Genomic DNA, 12,529 nt, shown 5'->3' on the forward strand with positions numbered 1-12,529 from the left:
AGCTCACTGTAGTATATACCTTCCCATCCAACAATTAGAAAAATTAAAAGAAAAAAATTTAAATCCTAATATAAAAGGAAAATAAGAGATAACCTCTCTGATATTTGACTTTTTTTAATAAGAAAAACAAAAATGAAAAACTATGACCTGTTATATAATTTCCCTATGAATATATTTTTCATGTGATGTTTCCATGGTAATGTGGTGGTTTGAACAGGTTTGGCCCCATAGACTTCATGTGTTCCAATGCTTGGAGGTATGCTCTTATTGGAGTAGGTGTGGTTGTGTAGGAGAAGTAAGGCACTGTGTGGGTGGGCTTTGAGGTTTCCTAAACTCAAGCTATACCCAGTAAGACATTCTCCTTCTGTTGCCTAAGGAGAAAGATGTAGAACTCTCAGTCTTCTAGCACCATGTCTGCTTGCACGCTGCCACACTCCCGCCATGATGATAATGAACTAAATTTCTGAAACTGTAAGCCAGCCCCAATTAAAGGTTGTCCTTTGTAAGAGTTGCCTTGGTCATGGTGTCTGCTCACAGCAATGGAAACCCTAAGACAGAATGCCTACAAACCAAAATGAAGTATTTTTATTAAGCTTTATATATCTCACTTAGATTAGACTGTCTATAGTAGTGTTCTATTCTTTTTTTTTTTCCGGAGCTGAGGACCGAACCCAGGGCCTAGCACTTGCTAGGCAAGCGCTCTACCACTAAGCTAAATCCTCAACCCCTGTTCTATTCTTTTTAACACAAGAGCATTTAGATACTTTTTTTTTTTTTTTGGTCTTTTTTTTTTTTTTTTTGAGCTGGGGACCCGAACCCAGGGCCTTATGCGCTTCCTAGGCAAGCGCTCTACCACTGAGCTAAATCCCCAACCCTTAGATACTTTTTTTTTAAAAAAGATTTATTTTATGTATATGAGTACCGTGTTGCTGTCTTCAGACACACCAGAAGAGGGCACCAGATCTCATTACAGATGGTTGTGAGCCACTATGTGGTTGCTGGGAATTGAACTCGGGACCTCTGGAAGAGCAGTCAGTGCTCTTAACCAGTGAGCCATCTCTCCAGCCCTAGCTATTTCATTAACAGTATATTAACTACTTTGTAACAGTTTTATCCTCAACTCTTGTAGGAATCCTGAAAGAGAAATTCTTCACACAGAAAAAAATGTACATAGTTGCCCATACTAATAGATGGAAAATAAAATTCAGAGCCAGGTGTGGTGGCTCCTACCAGTAATTCCAGCTCTTGGAAAACTGAACCAGGAAATATCTGTTTGAGGCCACACTACATAGTGAATCCCAAGCCATTCTGGGCTGTAGTGTGAGACCTGGGTTACAGAGTCTTAAAACTCCACACAAAAAGAGGAAAGGCAAAGTAATACTTACTCTCATCAATAGCAGATTTGTTTTCAGCATGACTTTCAATGTCTTTGGAAAACCATTCATTAAATTCTTCATGGGAATCAAATAGTGTTGGCATAATGAAATGTAGCAGAGCCCAGAGCTTAAAACAAAAGAAAAATATCAAACAGATATGGTGCCATAAAATGATACTGTATGACTACATATTAAGATTTGGGGAGTAAATTAACAAATGAATGTGTGTTTATGAGACAGAAAGGATAAATGAATCCAAACACATGCTTGCTCAATGAACCCAAATATGTAACAAAAAATGATTTCTCAATTATTTGCAAACTGTAAATTTAGAAGTACATGCACTGCTGAGATTCTGTAGTATAGTTCTAAAGATGACAGTCACACAGCTGACTCCCCAGCTGACCACTCTGCAGAGTAGTATGAATAGCCACTAAGAGCCCTTGAGCACGGGCTAGACAATTACCACCTATGAGGCTCTCTTGTTGGTCCTATGTTCTCATGAATAAAGTTTTATGGGAACATAACATAGCCATTCAATTACACTCTACTTATGACTGCTTCCATACTGCATAAACAAAAACAAGCAGTTGTTAACAGTGAAATGTACTGTCTATGAAATGTAAAATACTATTTTCTCTTTTAGAGAAAGTTTTCTGAATCCTATTATGATGAATTCTAATGAAAAAAATTGAGGCCCTTGGGGTTAGAGACTATTATTTTCCAATTCTAGAGTAAAAAGTTATCTGTATTAGATGGGAAACACTTCCTAATGTACTCAATATTTATTAAGGAAACAAAAAGAAACACAATTGATAAACAATAAGGAAATAAGAATGCTGCCTACAAGACACTTAGGAAGCTACAATCTAATACGACTACGTGGTGAATATTATTTGTCTAAAATGGTAGGAGTCCAGTGTGGGTATAGGTGTCTTACGAAGATATACACTATTACCTTGAATAGTGCCTACCTCTGCCATGGTATTCTGAATGGGGGTTCCAGTCAACAAAAGCCGATTCCGACACTGGAATTGTAAGAGAATCTTCCAACGAACACTGTTCAAGAAAACAAGTTACAAATTATAAGTTGGCAATATGTCTTTCTGTAATTATACTAAAACCCAACATTTCTAAAAATGCTTTCCAAATATATTTAAGAATTATGTACTGTATCATGCACACAATCAAAAATTCTTTAACAAAAATGAAGATAAAAATCCCAGAATTGTGAGACTCATCAATACCGTTGGAATTATAGCTTAGAGGGGGGAAAAAAAATCCAAAAATAGGTAAAATGGGACCTTTACAGTTTCCAACTGTTCTTATCTTGGAAAAGGAAACGGAAAAGGGAAGGGAGAAGGAGGAAGAAGAGGAGAAGGAAGAAAAACATCAACAATAAAATAATCAAAACAAACAAACAAACAAAAAACCCTAAACTCAGTCAGGTTGTGGTGGCATATGCCTTTAATTCCAACACTCAGAGGCAGGTGAATTTCTCTGAGTCTGAGGACAGCCTGGTCTACAGAATGAGTTTAGGACAGCTATGTCTACACGCCTACACAGTGAAATCCTGTCTCAAAAAAACAAAACAAAAACAAAATCAAAAAGTCATCTATTTGGAAAGCACATATCTAAAAAAACAAAGTGTCAAAAGTCTTACTCTATGCTTTTGCAAATCACATGTGGAAGGGTGGATGTGAAAGGAAGTCTTTTCTTAACCACAGGCAGGTCTTCTCTCAAAGAGTACAACATGAATGACTGTCCTCATTAGGATGGGACATTTCATTTACCCATTACACAAACCTCTATGAGAAAGTCCTGCAGGTTCACATGAGAAACACAGCATATGCAATGTAGAACAGCACCGAGTCACATTATATACATAAGCACTATTATAATAAAAAGACTCCTTGAGGGCTAATAACCATTCAAGGACTGGAGAAAAAGTGACCAAAAAGAGATGACCTCTAATACTCATGGAGTTAATAGTCTACTTGCTGCTCAGAGTTCTTGTATAAAAATCATCCCTCAAAGAAAAGGCCAAGATCCTTTCTTATACAGAATTTTCTTTAACAACGAAAGTTATAACCATTATCTGAGGAAATTAATATTGAGGAAAAATCAAAATATTCTAAGCATGATATTTGAGTTTCAAAGAAAAAATACAAAGAATTTCTCCATTCTGGCTAGGCAAATAGCTCAGGCATAGACCATGCTATGTCACATTCTGAAATTCTGGCCCTTGCTGATTTATGTGAAGACTGCCACCCATGAGGCTGGTTTCTGCTGTGCATATCACCTGGAGCTACTCTTCAGTGCCTGAGCTTCATCCAGTACCATGTACTGCCACTTGACCCGCTGGAAATACTTGACATCCTGGACCACCAGCTGGTAGCTAGTGATGACCACATGGAAGGGAGCATCCTGAGTATATAAGGTCTTCTACAAACGTAAGAAGAAAAATAGGGAAAAATATTACGTCAAAGTTTTCAAGAACCATTTTTTTAATGTACATATGTAAGTATGAGTAAGTTCCAGGGATTGAATGTACATTATCATGCTTGCTCAGAACCCACTGAGCCATCTCTCCAGTAGGTATTAAAGGAGGCCTGGAGTTGTGGTACCCATCTTTAATCCCCGCACTGGAGAGACAAAGGCAGAAGGATCTCTGGGTTTGAGGTCAGGCTGGTCTACAGAGTGAGATCTTGTCTTTAAAAAGGTAATAAAGTATGAACACTCCTTTAAAAAGAAGAAGAATAGATGTTCTTCCGTCTATGTGACTGAAAGATGCAGTGAGGTAAAATGCAAATGTCCAATGTTTCTGAAGCATTTTCAATCAAATAATTTACAGTTCATGGAAGAAAAAGGAAGGCGGGACTGAAGAGACAGCTCACTTAGAGCTTGCATGGTGATGCAGAAATCACTTGTAACTCTAGTTAAAGGGGATCTAATGCCCTTCCCTCCAGCCTCTTAAGGATCTTGCATATATTTGTTATACATATGCCCATGCAAATACACATTAATTTTTTTTTAAAGAAAATAGGTCACTTTTATTTGCCCCATATCCAAAAATGTATTGTAGATTTTGTATGCATGAGGAATTTACTCAAGCCAAAGAGAACAATAGACCAAGAGGAGAGCAAGAGAGGGAGAGCGTGGGGAGAAGGAGGAGGGGAAGGGAAAGGAGGGGAGGGGGAGGGAGAGGAAGGGGAGAGGGAGACTGAAATTACCTGACTCCAGAATCTCCGGATAACTTTTCTATCATGAGGATTTCCCCAATATGGTAGCACCTGGAAAACAGATCAATACATTATTTTGTTCATGAGAAGAAACTGTAAGCATTATTAATAATGTTATTCTGAATGACTTAATAAGAAACTAGTAAGAGGCCAGGCAGTGGTTGCCCACAATTTTAATCCCAGCACTTGGGATGCAGAGGCAGGCAAATCTCTGTGATTTCAGGGCTGTCTGGTCTACAGAGTGAGTTCCAAAACAGCCAGGGCTACAGAGCAACCCTGTCTCAAACAAAAACGAAAACAAAAACACCTCTGCAAATCACATTTTATGAAAAAAATAAAGAAGTTGTAACGTGAAGAAGTCCTAGTCATAGCCATATACATTTTTCAGACACCAACACGAAATTCACTCAATTCCCAGACCTCAGCATCAGAGATCTGTGTCTGATATGATTCAGTCATAACCCTGAGTAGAACCTTCATCTAACACGAAAGTAAATACATTTTCAACAACCTAAGAGAAATGGCAATAAAAACAATGAAGTAACTGTACCGGGGTCAGCAAACCCTTTGTAGATTCTAAGCTTTGCAGTACACGTGGTCCCTGAGGAACGACTCAGTTGTTTTAAGACTATAAATCAATCATTAATGACACATCAACAGAATAGTGTGATTAGAGAACAGTGATATAAATATATATATCTAAAAGACACATATTTGAATCCCATGTTGCGTACTATGAGGTATGTTTTATTCAGTAACTTAAAACAAACTGTACAATCTAATCTTAGTTTACAGACCACATAAAAACAGGTTTCTAAATAACCAGAAATATAGTATGACCCAGTAAATCAGTTTGGGCATATGCCTTAAAATAATGAAAACAAGACATGTTATTCAAACAAAAATATACATGAATGCTTTATAACTCTGTGGCTGAGAGCAGCTAAAAGGTGAAAAACACCCTAAAATCCATCAACAGATGAGCAAGAACCAAAATAAAATATACAGTGAGTTTTTTACCTATTAAAAAAAATGAAGCATTGATATGTTACATTGTGGAAACCTGGAATTTTTATGCTGAATGAAAGAAGCCAAGCAAGTAAGGTCATATACTGCATGGTGTCCAATTATGTGATGCATTTGGCAAATAAATATTTGTATTTTCCAGAGGATAGAGGCAAAGGGAAATAAATTATTGCTTAGTGGACATAGGTTTAAGGGTAGGGCAAGACAGTAGGGATGAGAACAGTGAGAGTCGTAAAACACAATGAATACTTAAAGCTACTAAACCAAACACTGAAATTTTTACGAGAGTAGAATTTTAATACACTTATTTCATATGTATGTGAATGTGCATATATCCATGTGTGAACACTCTTGTGCCACAGCACAGGGGCAAGTCAAAAGACAACATGCAGAATTCACCTCTCTCCTTCTGCCGTCTGAGTGCGAGGGACTGACTTCAAGTCTCTAGACTTGGTGGCAGTGCCTCCACTTCTTGGTCTAGCCTGCCAACCCTGAACAATGGTATGTTTTTGGTTTGACTGGGTTTTTGAGACAAAATTTTGCTAAGTAGTCCTGATTGGCCAGGAAATTTGCTACATAAATCAGGATGGCCTCAAACTTGTGGCAATCCTCTGCCTCAACATCCTGAGTGCTGAGATGACAGGTATATACCACTCTCTTGGGAAAATGATACATTTTTATGGTATGAGTATTTTTATAATATAAAATAAGTTAAATAGAAAATCCAAGAGGGGACACACATAAGACTAGGATACCAGATTCTATTTTATACCCCATATACTAACATTAAAATGAAATTCAAGAGACAAATATACAAGATGAAAACTGAAATTGCGCATGAACGTTCAGCCCTAGGCATTAATGAAAGGAGAGATCTGGATGAAGACTGAGAGCAGTGGTTCTCAACCTCCCTAATGCTACAACTCTTCAATACAGTTCTTCATGTTGTGGGGACCACCAACCATACAGGTATTTTCATTGCCACTTCTTAATGTATTTTGCTGCTGTTATGAATCATAATGTAAATATCTGATATGCAGGATATCTGATATGTGAACTCTGAAAGGGCTGGTTGACACAGATTGAGAAACTGCTGCCTTAAAGTAACACCATGCTGCCATCTATTGGCCAGTGAAGGAGCAGCGTCAGTGGCTGTACAGAAATTAAGAACTATTTTTTGACATTGTATTCAACATGTAGCCAGCCATCATTTGAAAAGAAAGACCAAAGAATTATTTCCATTTTTCATATGCCTAAAATTTCGTGAGAAAATTTCAATTGAACCAATCTCATATCCTTATAGACCTGAAATTAAGTCTGCATCACATGTAACAACATTATAGCTATGGGCCAACGTGTTCAGCACAAAAACTATTTACAAGTGTCTAGTCTACATCATACCTAAGCTGATACAATACTTCCTGATCTTCTGAAGCAGGGCTTCATGCTGGCCTGAGACCTACTCTATAGCTGAGGATGCCCCCAGCCTTAGGTCCTTCTGCTTCCACCTTCCACGTGCCAGGAAATGGGCCAGCACCAGTTTTATGAAGTGCTAGGTGTTAGGGATCAAATCTGTGGTTTCATTTATAGCAACCAAGCGGTCTATCAACTGGACAGTATCTCTAGCCCAGTCAATCTCATTTTCTCCTCTCTGAATTAGTTAAATCAATTTTTACACTATCTATGTAGCCATTATAAGCTGAGCTAAGACTAACTTTAGAGTATTAAGAAAAATGGTTATTATGAAGAGACTAAAATACAATATAAAATTTAGCAAAATCTACTTTGAAACAAGACAGCTATTTCTATCATCTCACCTTGATCATCAATTCATATGGAAAACACTACAAATAACTTAAATTGGACTTTGAATTTCTCACTTATGTAGAATAAAGATGTATAGGCCCCCTTATTACTGTCATAAGTAATTTTTCTAAGAAAGGAATATAAGGCAGCTGGGAATGATGACTCATACTTTCAGCACTTGGCAGGTTGAGGCAAGAAGATCAGGAGTTCAAAGTCATCCCCAGTCATTCAGCACGTTCAAAGCCAGCCCATGTCTCAACAAAACAAAACAGCTAGATGTCATGTTTCACCTAGAATCCTATGTTAGAAATTGAAGGAGGCTGACTGCCTACACAAGTTCAGAACCAGCCTGGACTACATAGAAGATTCATTCTAAGACAGACTCCTGGAGTACTCGGGGTAGAGTATAATTCTGTCTCTAAAAGAGAAGAAAATAAATCAAATACAGATAAAAGGGACTGGGTAAGTAGTTCACTTTGTAGAGTGATAGTCTAGCATGCACGAAGCTCTGTGATCGATTCCTAAAACCACATAAACCTTGTGTGGTGGCATACTTAGAAACACTGGCTATATAACAAGTTTGAGGACAACCTATGACACATAAGACTGTATCAAAGGAAAAAAAACCATGGAGGCTGAAGAAATGACTCAGTAGTTAAGAGTACCTACCGCGCTTGTGGAGCACAAACACCTGTAATTCCAGTTCCAAAGATCCAACTACCCACACATAACTGCACATTGCACATTTAAAAATAAAAATAAAAAGTGAGATACAGATTTTTAACCCCAGCAATCTGGAGACAGAGAAGAGGAGAATGAGAAAATGAGAAAATGCCCTCCATAATATTGGGCTATATACCAAGTGTAGTAGCACGAGCTTCTAATCATAGCCTTCCAGAGGCAGGGACCAGTGGATCTCTCTGAGTTCAAGGCTAGCCCAGTCCACATAGAGAGCTCTAAGATAGCCAAGGTTACATATAGAGACCCTATCTCAAAATTAACAAGATTGGGTTGGAGAGATGGCACAGCGGTTAAGAACACTGCTCTTCCAGAGGTCCTGAGATCAACCCAGCAACCACGTGGTAGCTCACAACCATCTATAATGAGATCTGATGCTCTCTTCTGGTGTGTCTGACAGCTACAGTGTACTCATAGACCTAAAATAAATAAATATCTTTAAAAAAAAAAAAGAGATTAGTCTTTTCTAAGCAAGTCTGTACATTATTGTGTTGATTGATGTGGGAGGCCCCATCCTGCAGGGGGCAGTGACACACCTTCCTTCACCTGAGTGAGTAAAGCAGGCTGAGCAAAACATGCATGAGAACAAGCCAGTAAGCAGCACATTTCCTGCCTTCGGGTTCCTGATCAGAATTCCTTAAATGATGGGATATAAAGCTGTGAGCTGAAATGAGCCCTTTCTGCCCGTGCTTTCAGTCACAGCATTTATTACAGCAACAGGAGTCAATCAGTAAGTGGCAAAAGAAGCGACAGAAAGCTTATCTTAAAGAACAAGAGCATCTTTACCTTAAATTTAGGAACAAATCTTGTAAACTCCTGGTGCCAATTATTAAGTGTAGAAGCAGGTGAGATTATTAAGAAAGGTCCCCAAATGTTTTCTCTCTGCAACAGAAAATGAAGTCAGCCAGCTGTAGGAAAACTGAAGCTATTTAATGCTAAATAATAAATTAATGACAAGAGAAGTTTAAAAATAGGAATCACTTTAATAAGAGAAAGTGTACCTATCTCCCAAGTGTCTACACATATGGATTCAATGAAAAGCAATGTAAGTATAATAAAGACACACCAGGGAGGTTAAGTACTAAGCAATAACTCTCGTGACTTCATTCCTAAAATGTGTACAGCATACTGATTCACTTTATTATTTTCTACTATGTTATCACAATTCACTGCTATTAAATTAGAAGAATGTTAATTTTTCACAGTGTATATTACACATTTTCACAATTAATTTTCATAAAATCTGCCAGGCAATGGCGGTGGCAGCAGTTCAATCCTTTAATCCCAGCACTTAGGAGGCAGAGGCAGGTGAGTCTCTAAGTTCAGGCCACCCTGTTCTACAGAATGAGTTCCAGGACTGCTACAGTTATACCTAACTAAAACCTGTCTCAATTTAAAAAAAAAAAAAAAAAGAGGAAGAGAAGGAGAGGAAGAAGAGGAAGAAGAGGAGGAGGAGGAGGAAGAGGATGAGGAGGAGAACGAGATTACTGTAAGGTATATATTACCACTGATTTGGAAAAGGTAGAAAACTAGGCACCAGAGATTTAAAGACTTACTTCAAAGAAGTTAAGTGGGCTGGCTGACTATATGACACAGCTAGAAAAAGCAGTATTGTGATGAAAATCCAGTACCACTTCTTGCAATCATAAAGTCCATAACATTGTATCAGTACTTCTTTGGTTCTTTTTTTTTTTCCCCTGAGTTGGGGACCGAACCCAGGGCCTTGCGCTTCCTAGGCAAGCGCTCTACCACTGAGCTAAATCCCCAACCCCTGTATCAGTACTTCTTAAAAGAAGTAAAAGACAAGAATTCTAGCTATACCTGTTCAAACAGTGTCCTGGTCCCATTAAGAACAAAACAGGGGGGTTTTTTTGCTCAAGGCCCTAAAGGTTCGGTCCCCAGCTCAAAAAAAAAAAAACCAAAAAAAAAAAAAAGAACAAAACAGGTCTGGAGCTGGAGTAATGGTAATGGCTCAGAGGCTAAAAGCACTGGCTATTCTTTCAGAGCACCTGACTTCAATTCCTAGAACTCACAGAGTAGCTCACAACTGTCTGTAATTCCAGTTCCAGAATTACACCCTCACACAGATATATATGCAGATAAAACACCAATGCAAATAAGTAAACCGTTATTAAAAAAATGGCCTTCAAACATAGTAACAAGTTCTGCTATTTTGATACACTACCACAAGTAACACTGCTTTTAAGTGGTTCACTGTCAGTGGTGATATAGGCCTTGAATTCCAGTACTTGAAAGAAAAAGGCAGGCAGATCTCTGGGTTGGAGCCCAGCTACATCTATATAGTGAGGTCTAGGATAGCCAAAGCTACACAGAGAAACCCTGTCTTGAAAGAGAATTGAAGAGGAGAAGCCTAAATTCAGGAGAGCAAGATTGACAAACCCATCTACTCACCTCAGCCAGATGGGCCAGGAGGGCAATGCTCTGTACAGTTTTACCAAGACCCATTTCATCAGCAAGAATTCCATTAATACCCTGAAATACAGGAAGTGAGAGATGTATGGTCAGCACCTGACTGCACCACACAGAATTCATTTCACTTAATGCCAAAAGAGCTAACAAAGACGGTGGACCAAATCAACCAAGATTGGAGAGATACTCAGTACCAAGACTACTCATTAATCACTACTACAATGGTTTCTTTTGCCAACACTACAGTTATATGTGTGATTCATGATATATTAGAGCAAGACTAAGGCCAGTTCTTCACCCAACGTAGCACATATCAAGCAAATAATGCAGTTTACCAAGACAACCAAAAGCATACCTTACACTGGCTACACACAGAATTGCAGTTAGACATATGGATACCTTTCTGACTCTACCATGACAATGAAGTCTGAAATGGAGGGGTGGCTCAGCGGTTAAAGGCACTCACTGCTCTTGCAGAGGATGCAAGTTCAGTTCCTACGCCCACCTGGCTCACACCCAGCTCTAAGTCTGGTTCTAGGGATCTGATGCCCTCTTTGACCACCATGAAGACTGCATGCCTGTAGTGTAGTTACATACAATGCAGGCAAACATTTATACAGACAAAATAAAAATAAGAAGTAAATCTTAAAAAAAAAAAAAAAGCTAAAGATAAACTCACTTCACAATTACATTAATCAAAAGAAAAACAGATAATAAAGTAAAAAGAATAGGCTTGGCATAGTTCTAAAATTTACCTGTTCGTATAGATTTGCTAACCAGTTCATGCCTTTCAGCTGGTAACCTTTCAACTTGCCATTGAAAATAGTGGGTTGTGGAATATCCTCACCAGCCCGGATAGATGGGTTCGCTAAGCTATAACTCTCTCCAAACCCAGAGCCAGACTTGTCTGCTGCCCTAAGAGCAGCTGCCCGACTTTCCTTTGCATCTTCATCAAATGACCTTGTCTGAAAAATAAAATATGTCAAGAAACATACATAATAAAAAAGGTAAAATTCATTAACATACTTTACACTATAATAAAAATAGAAGTTTCTACTATCTTATTGAGTTAATGTAACAATTATATTAAAATGTTTTTATTAACATACTAAGCTACATTACTCACTAATTAGAAATTTTTGTTACAAGTTTTGATAACAAGAGTTTGAGTATATAAGAGATTATGCTGACCATAATTAAAGTACATGATCTACTTGAATAGAAACTGTCATTATCAAAGTCGATGCTTTGTAAAATATAAACATGCCTAGTAAATACTAAAAGCAAACAGGCTTTAATACAAAGTTAATTGAAGAAATTGTGTCAAGGTGAAATTTGGGTCTATTCTGTTTGTTTGTTTGTTTGTTTGTTTGGTATTTTGAGACAGGGTCTTTCCACTTAGCTCTGGCTGTCCTGGAACTCAGTAAATAGACCAGACTGGCCTGAGAACTCCTCTACAGTACAAGTGCTTGGATTAAAGGTGCATACCACCACACCTGGCAGTGTCGATTCCTAAGCCTAAGAAAGTAACAGAGGGCTCCTCTGCTGTACACTGAACTGCACTGGCTTCACTCATTTCAACCCAACTGCAGTTTCTAATTAATTTTATTAAAGATCACTGGCTCAAGAGCTAGAGAAATGAGTCAGAAGAGCACTGGCTATTTTGTAGAGGACCTGGATTCAGTTCCCAGCACATACATGATAGCTCACAAACTACCTTACTCCAGTTCCAGGGGACCTGGCACATTCTTCTGGCCTCTGTAGACACCAATCACACACATTTTGCAAACATATACTTGCAAGCAAAACACCCATGCACACAGGATAAAAATAATTAAAAAAAATTGACTAGCTCAGAAATAACAGGACAAATTACTGCTTGAGTGAACAAAATCAGTTACTTAGTTTTCT

At 38.2% G+C, this 12,529-nt stretch overlaps 1 protein-coding gene across 1 annotated transcript in view; it reads right to left on the minus strand.

The window, feature by feature from the left end:
• Ino80 (INO80 complex ATPase subunit) overlaps positions 1 to 12,529 on the minus strand; it is a 96,686-nt gene that overhangs the window by 53,360 nt on the left and 30,797 nt on the right. The window contains exons 12-18 of the mRNA XM_032903970.1: positions 11,374 to 11,583; positions 10,601 to 10,681; positions 8,975 to 9,070; positions 4,610 to 4,669; positions 3,679 to 3,821; positions 2,351 to 2,435; positions 1,386 to 1,503 (exon numbers count right to left, since the gene is read on the minus strand). Of these exons, the coding sequence (XP_032759861.1) occupies positions 1,386 to 1,503; positions 2,351 to 2,435; positions 3,679 to 3,821; positions 4,610 to 4,669; positions 8,975 to 9,070; positions 10,601 to 10,681; positions 11,374 to 11,583 (793 nt within the window). The remainder of the gene's footprint in view (positions 1 to 1,385; positions 1,504 to 2,350; positions 2,436 to 3,678; positions 3,822 to 4,609; positions 4,670 to 8,974; positions 9,071 to 10,600; positions 10,682 to 11,373; positions 11,584 to 12,529) is intronic.

This window comes from Rattus rattus, chromosome 5, assembly GCF_011064425.1.
Source record: "Rattus rattus isolate New Zealand chromosome 5, Rrattus_CSIRO_v1, whole genome shotgun sequence".
Lineage (NCBI taxonomy): Eukaryota > Metazoa > Chordata > Mammalia > Rodentia > Muridae > Rattus > Rattus rattus.